Raw genomic sequence first — 12,768 nt, 5'->3', positions numbered from 1 at the left:
ATCAGTCTTGGAAGAAGTACAGCCAGAATGCTCCTTAGAAGTGAGGACGGAGAGACTTCATCTCACATACTTTGGACATGTTATCAGGAGGGACCAGTCCCTGAAGAAGGACATCATGCATGGTAAAGTAGAGGGTCAGCAAAAAAGAGGAAGACCCTCAACGAGGTGGATTGCCACAGTGGCTGCAACAATGGGCTGAAACATAGCGAAGATTGTGAGGATGGCACAGGACCGAGCAGCCTTTTGTTGTGTTGTGCGTAGGGTCGCTATGAGTTGGAATCAACAACATAGCTTGTATATTTGTATGTATATATTTTAAGTGAACATTTATTGCTTTTGTAATTAAAACTCATGGATGCACAGGAAAGAAAAGAGAAAAAATAGAATGTATTTGTGAACTTGGCACCTCTCCAGAGGAAGAACCTTCTACATCTTCCATTCCTAGCTCAATACGTGGGAAATGGCAGTCATTTGACGCGTGTGTTTTGAATGAAGAAACTCTCGCTTGCATCCCAGGCTGTGCTTCCGTGACCAAGCTGGTTGGGACTCGTTGTTGTTAGTTGCTGTAGAGTCGATTTCAGCTCATGGCAACCCCATCTGTGCAGAGTAGATCTGCTCCGTTGGGTTTTTAAGGCCATGACCTTTCAGAAGCAGATCTCCAGGCCTGTCTCCTGAGGCACCTCTGGGTAGATTCGAACTGCCAGCCTATTGGCTTATAGTCAAGAGCTTAATTGTTTGCACCACCTAGGACCTCCGGAAGGTAATAAAATGTGACCAGAGGTCCACAAAGCCTCTCTTTTTCTTTTTCTCCTTTTCAGTCCTCAAATTTCTTTTTTTCCTCCCTCTTTTCCCCCGTCTTCAAATATCTCCCCTATTCCACCAGCAGTGCCCAATCTTTGACCAGTTTCAGAAAGATCTGAATATATACCAACGTCTTGGGTCAGACAAATGCCTTTTAAGCTGATTGAACCCTTACCTGGTTTTAGTCAGTTTATTAATCTAATGTCTTGTTTTTTTCTGTTTCCTTTTAGTTTTTTGCATACCTGGTCTTGATTAGGAAGGGTGTTTTAAAATATATATTTATTCCACCCTTTCTTTTTTTGCTCCCTATTCACTCCTCATTTTTTCCCACTGTCACTTGTTTGGTATTATCCATCAGTCACACAGGGGAAGCCAGGCTTCTTTCAGGTGAGCCTTACTCAGTTTCACATGGGTCTACTTTTACACTCACTACTGCCAGAGCCATTCAAGCCCACTGGTGACTGAGAATTTGATTGCTGGGCCCCAGCCCTTTGAGCTTCTCAGTCCCACTGATAAGATACCATCTGCCTCTCAGAAACTAAGGAGTTAGAACATACATCCGTTCGGTCCATTGTGTTCCTGCCACTTTAGCTGGTTTTGAGAAACATAGTATTATCCAACAATTAATAAAAGTGTGTGGAGACTTAGAAGGTGATTTCTTAAAGTCTAATCAAGGGTAGGGGTTGGAGCCCTGGTAGTGCGGTGGTGAGAACTCAGGCTGCTAACTGTAAGGTCAACAGTTCGAATCCACCAGCTGCTTCTTGGAAACCCTATGGGGCAGTTTTCCTGTGTCCTGTAGGGTCAGTAGAAGTCGGAATCTATTCGACAGCATACAACAACAACAGATCAGAGGTAGGAGTCCTGGTGACACAGTGGTTAAGAACTGTGGCTGCTAACTAAAAGGTCGGCAGTTCAAATCCACCAGTTGCTCCTTGGAAACCCTGTGGGGTAGTTCTACTCTGTCCTATAGGGTTGCTACAAGTTGGAATCGACTCTACAGCAACAGGTTTGGTTTGGTTTTAATCAGAGGTAGGGAGAGCCCTGGTGGCACAGTGATTAAATGCTCAGCTGCTAACTGAAAGGCTAGCGGTTTGAGCTCCCAGTGGCTTTGAGGGAGCAAGATTTGGCAGACCGCTTCTGTAAAGATTACACCCTTGGCAACCCTATGGGACAGTTCTCCTCTGTCCTGTAGGGTCTGTATGAGTCAGAATCTACTGGACGGCATCAGGCTAATCAGAGGTAGGGAAGAGAGGCAGTATCACGTTTCAGAAAAAAACTCTCTATAAGTTTTTAGTCCAGTTAAAGGCAACACCCTGTTTCCAAACACCTGCCACACCAAGTCACTAGGCGAAATTTAAGGGGTGGCTGACGGGAGTAACATCCCTTCCACATTGCTAGAATAAGAAGGTGGGGGCCAGTTAGCCTCTCTAGTAGTTCAACCTGCCTGAACACTGAAGTAGGCATAGGTTTGCTTGTTTATGCTCAAACACAGACAGAATCTCAATTTCAATCTCTCTTTCAGTTCTTTCTCAGCTCTTATGGCTGCTTTCTCACCTACTTTTATTTATTTATACATCTTGTTGTGGCTGTTGAGAATATACACGGCAAGCACATACCAATTCAACAGTTTCTACACGTTCAGTTCTGTGACATTGTTACATTCTTTGAGTGGTACAACCATTCTCACCCTCTTTTTCTGAGTTGTTCCTCCTCCATTAACATAAACTCATGGCTCTCTAAGGTTCCTATCTAATCTTTCAAGTTGGAGTTGTCAATTCGATACCATATCTCCTGTTTTCATTGGCTATTAGAACAGCTTGCATTTGAACATTGTCTCTCCTGTAGGCACATGTGCTACCAGTGGTTTTCACAGCCCTAACTGGATAGCTTGGCCCATGTTTTTTTGAAGAAACTTTTGCAACTCACTTGTAATCTTGTCATGAATTTGGTTCCTGTGTCTGCCTCCTTTACATCTAAGTATATACCATGACTATGGTTGTGTCAGTCACTATCCTGGACATTCAGAATAAATCTACTCAATCCTCAAGGCCCTTCTCTTTGTGAATTTGCTCCCCAGTTGGTTCAGGTGTTGATATTATTAGCCTTATTGACCCTTAACAGCAATTTTACCAAAGGGATTCCTTAAGTCACTAAGCGACAGACTTCTTGAGGGTAAAGACTGGGTCTGTTTCAGTCATCTCTGTACCCTGAGATCTTACAGCAGTGCCAGGCATATAACAGGTGCACAGCAAACATTTATTGACTGAATGAACTCAAGGCTGAATATTTACATGAGACTTATGTGTGTTTCCTTCATGTTATGTTGGGCTTTTTGTTAATCATTTTACATTAAATTCGGGTTCCCTCTCTACTAAAGGAATACACAGAGTCACTATACCAAAAAGAATTAGTCGACTTTCAATCATTTTAGGAGGTAGCATATGATCAGGAACCGATGTTACTGAAGGAAGAAGTCCAAGCTGCACTGAAGGCATTGGTGAAAACCAAGGCTCTGGGAATTGATGGAATACCAAATGAGATGTTTCAACAAATGGATGCAGCACTGGAACTGCTTATTCGTCTATGCCAAGAAATTTGGAAGACAGTTACCTGGCCAAACGACTGGAAGAGATCCGCATTTATGCCTATTCCCAAGAAAAGTGATCCAACTGAATGCAGAAATTATCGAACAACATCATTAGTATCACACGCAAGTAAAATTTTGCTGAAGATCATTCAAAAGCGGCTGCAGCAATACATTGATAGGGAACTGCCAGAAAAATTCATTCCAGATTAAGAAGAGGGCATGGAGCCAGAGACATCATTGCTGATGTCAGATGGATCCTAGCTGAAAGCAGAGAATACCAGAAAGATGTTTGCCTGTATTTTATTGACTATGCAAAGACATTCGCCTGTGCGGATCATAATAAATTATGAGTAACATTGAGAAGAATGGAAATTCCAGAACGTTTAATTGTGCTCATGATGAACCTGTACATAGATCGAGGCAGTCGTTCGAACAGAACAAGGGGGTACTGCATGGTTTAAAGTCAGGAAATGTGTGCATCAGGGTTGTATCCTTTCATCGTACTTAATCAGTCTGTATGCTGGACAAACAATCTGAGAAGCTGGACTGTGTGAAGAAGAATGGGGCATGAGGATTGGAAGAAGACTCATTAACAGCCTGTGATATGCAGATAACACAACCTTGCTTGTTGAAAGTGAAGAGGACTTGAAGCACTTACTGATGAAGATCAAAGACCACAGCCTTCAGTATGGATTACACCTCAGCATAAAGAAAACAAAAACCCTCACAACTGGACCAATAAGCAACGTCATGATAAAAAGAGAAAAGACTAAAGTTGTCAAGGATTTCATTTTAGTTGGTTCCGCAGTCAGCACCCATGGAAGCAGCAGTCAAGAAATCAAAAGACACTTTGGCGAAGGGTAAGACAGTACACAGTACTGGAGAAGTCAGCACAACTTGTACAAGGCAAGGTCATGGAAGCTCTATAGACATATACAGACTCCCTGAGGGACTGAATTACTGAGCTGAGGGCTATGGGGACCATGGTCTCAGGGAACATCTAGCTCAATTGGTAAAACATAGTTTATAAAGAAAAATGTTGTACATTCTACTTTGGTGAGTAGTGTCTGGGGTCTTAAAGACCTGTGAGCCACATCTACGATACTCCACTGGTCTCACCCCTTCAGGAGCAAGGAATAATGAAGAAAACTAAAGATACAGGGGAAAGATTAGTCCAAAGGACTAATGGACCACATCTACCACGGCCTCCACTAGACTGAGTCCAGTACAACTAGATGGTGCCCGACTACCACCACTGACTACCATGACAGGGATCACAATAGAGGGTCCCAAACAGAGATGGAGAAAAATGTAGGACAAGATTCTAACTCAAAAAGAAAGACCAGACTTCCTGGCCTGACAGAGACTGGAGAAACCCTGGGAGTATGGCCCCCGGACTCTCTTTCAGCTCAGTAATGAAGTAACTCCTGGGGTTCACCTTTCAGCCAAAGATTGGACAGGCCTATAAAACAAAACAAGACTAAAGGGGCACACCATCCCAGGGACAAGGACTAGAAGGTAGGAGGGAACAGGAAAGCTGGTAATAGGGAACCCAAGGTTGAGAAGGGAGAGTGTTGACATGTCATGGGATTGTTAACCAACGTCACAAAACAATATGTGTACTAACTGTTTAATGAGAAACTACTTTGTTCTGTAAACCTTCATCCAAAGTATAATTAAAAAAAAAAAAGATGCATTGCATTGGGCAAATCTGCTGTAAAAGTCTTCTTAAAAGCGTTGAAAAGCAAAGATGTCACCTTGAAGACTAAGGTGCGTGTCTTAGTTATCTAGTGTTGCTGTAAAAGAAAGACCACAAGGGGATGGTTTTAACAAAGAGAAATTTATTTCTTCAGAGTAAAGCAGGCTAAAAGTCCAAATTCAAGGTATCAGCTCCAGAAGGCTATCTCTCTCTGTCAACCTTCTCACCAGTTCCCCCAGACTAGGAGCTTCTTTTGCACAGGGACCCCAGGCCCAAAGGACTCACTCTACTCCCAGCACTGCTTTCTGGGTGGTATGAGGTCCCCAACTCTCTGCTTGTTTCCCTTCCCTTTTATCTCTGGGGAGATAAAAGGTGGTGCAGGCCACACCTCAGGGAAACTCCGTTTACATTGGATCAGGGAGATGTAAGGATGGTGGTACGATCCAGCCCCAATCCTTTTAACCATAGGCAGAGATTATGGTTTATAACACATAGGAATATCACAAAATGGAGGACAACCACAGAATTCTGGGAATCATGGCCTAACCAAGTTAATATACACTTTTTGGGGAGACATAATTCAATCCATGACAGTGCGTCTGACCCAAGCCGTGGTGTTTTTAATCGCCTCATATGTACACGACAGCTGGACAATGAATAAAGAAGGCCAAAGAAGAATTGACGCCTTTGAATTGTGCTGTTGGCGAAGAATATTGACTATACTATGGACTGCCAGAAGAACGAACAAGTTTGTCATGGAAGTGCAACGAAAATGCTTCTTAGAAGCAAGGATGGAGAGACTACGTCTCACATACTTTGGGCATGTTATCAGGAGGGATCAGTCCCTGGAGAAGGGCATCATGCTTGATAAAGTAGAGGGCCTGTGAATACAAGGAAAACCCTCAACAAGATGGGTTGACACAGTGGCTGCAACAATAGGCTCGAGCATAGCAACGATTGTGAGGATGGTGCAGGACAGGCAATGTTTCATTCTGTTGTATGTAGGGTCACTATGAGTCGGATCCGACTCTACAGCACCTAACAACAACAACATCTACTAAAAGAAGGAGACCTGGTGCCCTGGTGGTTAAAATGCTCAGCTGCTAACCAAAAGGTCAGTACTTTGAACCCACCAGTTGCTCTGTGGGAGAAAGATGTGGCAATCTGCTTCAGTAAAGATTTACAGCCTTGGAAACCCTACGGGGCAGTTCTACTCTGTCCTTTAGGGTCTTTGTGAGTTGGGATGGACATGGCAGCAGCAGCTTTGGTTTGGTTTTTTTTGGTTTTCAATTTCTAAAAAGCCAGAAATTGAGTTTTTAAAGAATATATTTGATTGTGCCTAATGTTTCCCTCCTTTGCTTTTCCTTTTGTAAAATAGTTAAGCGCTTATTTCTATTTAAAACTTCTGAAAAACTGTGTCCCCTGAGAATCTTTCTCCAAAGCTAATGTTGAAATGATTAAACACATTGAACTGAAAAATCAAATTTTCCTTTCATCTTGATAAAACTTAGTGTTTACTTTAGGTCTAATAGCTATGTGAAAGTAGCCGTTCTGAGCAGGAAATGAAAAAACAAGGGACAGACAGTAATTGATTCAGTTTCAATGGCTAGATAGGTAATTAGACAATTAGATAATCTTAGTTAGAACAAACTCATGTTATATCTTACTGTCCAACCAGCAGACAACTGTGATAATCTGGTACCAGTATAAATATAGGGGCTTCTTACTGTTGAGTCTCATCTTTGCTGAATTTTGGAGAGTCTGCATGTACCTAAGCGGGAGGGGTAACGTGGTTGTTGAGTTTGCATTTTATCCAGCAAAGTGCATTAGAAGCATTTATAAGGTTTGGTGATGGCTTGTGTGTACTTTCTATTGATTTTTGTAGCTCTGCCACATGAGAAAAAAGATCATTTTTTTTTTTCCTTAGTGAGTCCTTTGTGATATGTTATCAGGAGCTGATTCATTCTACTAGGTCTAGAGAAACACAGGGCTGGGAAGAGCTCTCCAAGGGATATTCATGAAGGTTGAAAAAATTGTCAGTGAGGTATTTGAAGTTTCTGAAAAGCTTGTAAAAGTTTATTATACAAGAGCAATATTAAACAATTTAAAATTCAAAGCTTTATGTGCAAAGTCTTACACTGTTTGTATTAATAATAGCACAAATGGGAAGCAACAGTTCAGTCAAGTCCAATAACGGGGAAGTTTGTGCTTCAGGATGGAGAAGTCAAACTCCTGGGAGTTAAGTCGCTTTCCCAGGGTCTTAGGGCTGGCAAGATCAGAATGTTCTTTCCACTAAACCACTCAGTGGACAACATAGCCCAAAAGGTCAGAGGTTATGAAGTGAGTAAAGAAGTAGCAGCATGAACATATGCCTCTGATAAGTGAAAAGGTTAGATAGAATTGAACATGTATTACAGTTACGACTTAGTTAAGATGCATTTGGGTAAGAAGATAAGAGGAAAATATAAAGATTGTAATGCTTGTATTAGGCTGGTGGAATTTTGGATGCTGTTTTTTCTTTGTTTTCTAAAATGTCTATTGTGGCTAAGTTACTTTCAAATCCAAGTATTATTTAAAACAGAGTGCCTGTAGTATCAGTTTAGCTCATCCGCCAGGGTACTGAAAGCCTTCACATTTTTGGTATGCTTTCTGGAAGAGTGCATGGCTTTTTCAGCTTGTGTTCATGTCTTTAAAATCCCAGATCATCAAGTTGTTGGACGGAAAACGGTCTCAAGCTGTGGGGATCTTGATATCTAGTTTGCATTTAGAAATGAAGGACATCCAGCAGGGTAAGTCTCCTCCGTCACTTTTTTCCAACTTTTTAATTTTTTAGCATTTTCTCATGAAAAATTTCTAACTTAATGCAGAGAATATTAAAATGAACCTGTGTTATAATATACCTTGTGTTCCCAACACCCAGCCACAAAATCATCAACTCATTTTGTTTCATCAAAAGCAGCTTCCCCCCAACTGGGTTATTATGAAGCAGATCCCACACGTTTTGTAATTTCATCCTTTAAAAATGTTAGTGCTATCTCTAAAAGATAAGGATACTTTTTCAAACACCAGTAAATACCATTATCATGCTTTTAAAAACAGTAACAATAATTTCCCAGTATCATTAAATACGTAGTTCTAATTTCCCTGATTGTCCATATATTCATTGTTCATCCATTCACTTCCGATTAATTTGAATGGGGATCCAAACAAGTTTCATGCATGCCTTTGACTGGCATGTCTGTCCAGTTTCTTTAATCTAGAAGTTCCTACCCTTCATCTTTTTTCTTTTGTTTTGTTCTGTTTCTTTGTAATTTATTTGTTGAAGAAACCAAGTCACTTGTCCTATAGAATTTCCCACATCCTCAGTTTTGCTGATTGCATTGTCGTGTTAACATTTATCATGTTCCTCTACTCCTGTGTTTCCTGTGAACTGTTAGCTTGATCTGATTTTGGTTTAATTTGGGAAGAAGAATACCTTGTAGATGTTTCACATTCTATCAGGATATACATAATTCCTGGTTGTCTGTTTATGTGATGTTAGTAATGATCTTTGCCCAGATCCATCATTTCATTAGAAGTTTGCAGAACAATGTTGTACTAATGCCATCATTTCTTCTTCATTAGCTGGACTACTTCTATGGAAAGACAATTTCCTTCATCAACCATTTGGTTATGTCATTGTTTCTTAATCCCCTCCCCCGCCCTTTTTTTTTTTCCAAATGAGACTGTTTCTACTTAGTTATCTTTGGCTCAATTTTAAATAAAATGCATTTTAAAAGATGAAATTTTACTTGTATATATTTTCCTTAGTCTCTAGAAAAGTGGACCAGCAGCCATCCTACTTTTTTGAAATCTGTGTCTTGCATGAAAACAATACTCCCCTTTCTCAGTAATGAACTAAATGTAAATCTTTATTTTGACATGTCACTTATAATATAGTCTGAGTTGTAATACGATCTCTCTTAGATGGTTTCAGGAGAATTAAACATGGGTTCAACAGCGGAGACGCTCTCAAACCACACTGCCCTTTAGGTTTCAGTCTGTGAATACCCAAAGGTATTTTACTCTGGTTCACAGCAGAAGACTCCCATAGGTTCAGAACCATAAGACACATACTTTCACATACAACTTTTCCTTTCAGGGGAACATTCTTTTGGGGGAGGTGGCTTAAAATTTTGGTGTATTACAAACTGTACAAATTCCACAGAAAATTAAAAATCTCCTAAATTAGATGATAATCACACGGTATTCAAATAAGCTGGTCAATTTTCAGTATTTAAAATCAGTAATAGGTTTTTTAATAGAACTGAATATATAAGTGTGAATATTAAGCTTCAGAATATGTTTCTAGTAGTTGATCTGAGTTTGGGGCAAAGGGTGGCAAAAAGGTCGACCCAGAGAAATCTTTCAGTAAGTTTAGGTGTTATATCTTCTGAAAGAATTGAGTTTCTGGTGAATTTAAACCAGAAGAATGTGATTCTAGGGTTTAAAAAAAAAAAAAAGATGAAACAAAAAGTCTAGACAGAGAAGCTTATAGTTACTTGGGAAGGGTACTAACTTTTTTGATGTAGGCATTGAAATTAGGGATTCTTGAGGTATAGCGGCAGATTCTTGTCGTAAACAATAACTATTCATGAATCTGGTGAAACACCATGGATATGAGTCTTCCCAATGCAACATCACGTTAGACTTTATTAACATCATGTTCTTTTTAAGGAGCACTGGTGGTGCAACGATTAAGAGCTTGGCTACTAACCGAAAGACTGGTGGTTTGAACCCACCCAGCAGCTCTGCTGGAGAAAAACCTGGTGATCTGCTCATGGAAAATCCTACTCTGTCACGTGGGGTCTCTATGAGTAGAAACCAACTCGACGGCACCTAACAGCAGCAGTAACAAGAACGTCCTTTTTAGGCGTTTTCTGCTGTAGTGTATCAGACAACCACATGGATAAGAGTGATCCCAGCCATGTGATATTCTAGTTAGTTGCCAGATCAGGACCACAAACCATCTTCCGTGGCATCCCAGTCTTATTGGACTGAATGTTCATGGTGAGTTGAATAGAAAATTAGTTCACCCAGACATTTTCCAGTATTCTTCTCTGGCCAAGGATAGGCTTACGCGAAGTTAGAAGTGAACTTTTATTTCAGCATTGGAAATGTCAGTTGTAGCGTCATAAACTTTGAGGACTTATGGGCACCATTGTAATTCTGTATTCTGACTCAATCACCTCTGCTATCCACCTCAGAGATCTGGCTCCTAAGTTCTAAAACAAAAAACTCCATTCCATTTCTTCATTTAGTAATACATTCCAGATGAATATGGCAATATAACCAGAGCTTAATCTTCCTTTGGAATCATTTGACTGACATTGGCATCTGAAGGTCACTTAGATGCCCGAGCTGTGTCAGTTGTATTTCATTCTGAATCCATGTCTGGTCGTGAATGGAATGCACTTGGCCTTGTGTTGTCATCCTGATGAAAGGATTCCCTGTGCTGTCGTTGGCTTAAGATGTTTATTTTAATGTGAAGGGGGGTGCAGTGAGATGGGCTCAGGGGAGGCCAGCTGGCAGCCTGGGCAAGGCCTCACAGCACATCAACCATGGTGAAATGACCACAGTTCTGAGGCTGCTCTTTATCCCCTTTGTCACATATTCATCTTTGTGAGTACACAAAAGCAGAACCACTAACTTGTACTTTCCTAACTCAGAAGAAGATGTATAAACCAGAAAGCTAATGTATTCATTTTTTTATAGAGGAGACTATTCCTTTCTCATGACTAAAATGTTTGTTTTCATTATTTTCTTCCTATCACTTACCTCTACTTGACTATATCAATTTGTTTTTGCTAGTTTCTACGTTAAAATGTCAATTCCATCACTCTATGCCAGTCACATGCATTATAGGTAGTTTTTGAATGAATGCATGAACAACTGAAGAGATGGAGACATGAGTATAAAGAGAAAGGCATAAACAAATTTGGAAACAAAACACCTGAATCTTGTAAAGCATATTACTCAGTAGAAAGAGAAGTGTCTACAGGCATCCCGGAGGACTTCAAGCATTCCATTTTCTAAATGACACCGACATTTCAGTTCTGGCTCGCTGAGATTACAGCTTGGGTATCTTGATAACCATTTTGGATATTTTAGTCCACTCTTTTCTCCCACAGATGAATAATCTGGCTTTTACTGGTTCAGCTCCTTAAGAACAGCCTTCTTTTCCTCATATGCAACTTCTCCATTGCTCACTAGGCACTGCCTATAATGCACATTCAGGAAGTAGAAGCTTCACCCTATACCTCACAGATCATGAGTGGCAGAGCCAGTGTCTGTTCCTTTGTGTCATGTTGCTAGGGATTTTTTCTGTTCTTGATAATTGAACATTGTTTATAACTAATTGGGTTAGCATATAGAAGACATTCAATATGTTCACTAAATTTGATAGGATTTCTTTAAAAAAAATAGACTAAACTTTAGACTAGATGAAATCAGATAAAGTCACGTATTCCATCCCAGTACATTTGGGCAAAACTACCATCACTTCATTCATGAATTCATTCTTTCGGTAAACATGTATTGAGTGCCATCTCTGTATCGGGTACCGTGACTACACCAACACGTGAGATACAGACTCTCATCTTAAGAGCTCACAGGATGCTGAGAAATATTCAAGTAGCCCAAGATTACAGTAGAGTTGGCTGTGGAATGAGAGTGCAATGTCTTGACTGACACTACCTGTAAATTCAGGGAAGATCTTCACAGAGGTCGTATCACCCAGAGAAGGAGCTTTTCCAGTTGAGGAAAGAGCATAAAATAAGGCCTGTGAAAAGGAGGCATAGCTAGAGTGTATAGATTGCATGTGAATGTGGGTTGTTTCAGGGCACAAGGCTAGAAGCATAATTAGCATCCAGACCAGGAAGGGCCCTGAATCTCACGGTAAGACATTTGGATGTTATCCTATCAGTAACAGGGAGAAGAAATATCAGGGGGGAAGTGCTTTGATCTGATCCTGAGTACAGAAATATACATCAGGCTATAGTATGGAAGACTGACTGACCTCCAAGCCCTCGAGTGCTCTGGCCACGCCCTGTATCTTCTACTTCACCTCGCTGTATTTGCTTCCCCCTCACTACATTCGAGCTACAGTGTTCTTTGGGTCCTTAAAAATTGTCAAACTCTCTTTCTTCTGTATCTTTGAGTGTGCTGTTCCCTCTATTTGAAATGCTCTTCCGTTCCACTCTTTATATGTTGTTGTTGTTAGTTGCCATTGAGTTGGCTCCAGCTCATGGCAACCTTATGTGTAAGAGGATGAAACGTTGCCTGAATCCTGCACCATATTCATGATCATTCATACATTTGAGTCCATTGTTGAGGCTAGTGTGTCAATCCATCTCATTGAGGGTTCCAGCATTTTCGTTGGATTTTGTCGCATTTTACCAAATGTGATGTTCTTTTCTAGCAATTGGTCTTTCCTGATGACATGTCCAAAGCTAGCTCCTTTTCTTGTTTGGAGTTTAAGGTTAAATGTCACCTCAAGGAGGCCCACCCAGACACCTCTCCCTAATGTAAGTCACCTAGGCAATTCTCTCTTAAATTCTTCATAGCACTTATTTTATGTGTTCTTCTATGTACGTTTTCGTTTACCTGCACCACCAGAATATGAGCTCCAAAAGGTAGATTG

General features: G+C 40.6%; 1 protein-coding gene across 2 annotated transcripts in view; it reads left to right on the top strand.

Moving 5' to 3' along the window:
• FMN1 (formin 1) overlaps positions 1 to 12,768 on the top strand; it is a 490,439-nt gene that overhangs the window by 288,722 nt on the left and 188,949 nt on the right. For both annotated transcript variants that reach the window (XM_049899606.1, XM_049899607.1), the window contains one exon: positions 7,789 to 7,876. In XM_049899606.1, coding sequence (XP_049755563.1) covers positions 7,789 to 7,876 — 88 coding nt within the window. The remainder of the gene's footprint in view (positions 1 to 7,788; positions 7,877 to 12,768) is intronic.

Source organism: Elephas maximus, chromosome 10 (assembly GCF_024166365.1).
Source record: "Elephas maximus indicus isolate mEleMax1 chromosome 10, mEleMax1 primary haplotype, whole genome shotgun sequence".
Classification (NCBI taxonomy): Eukaryota; Metazoa; Chordata; class Mammalia; order Proboscidea; family Elephantidae; genus Elephas; species Elephas maximus.
This window is presented reverse-complemented; position numbering and strand designations above follow the sequence as displayed.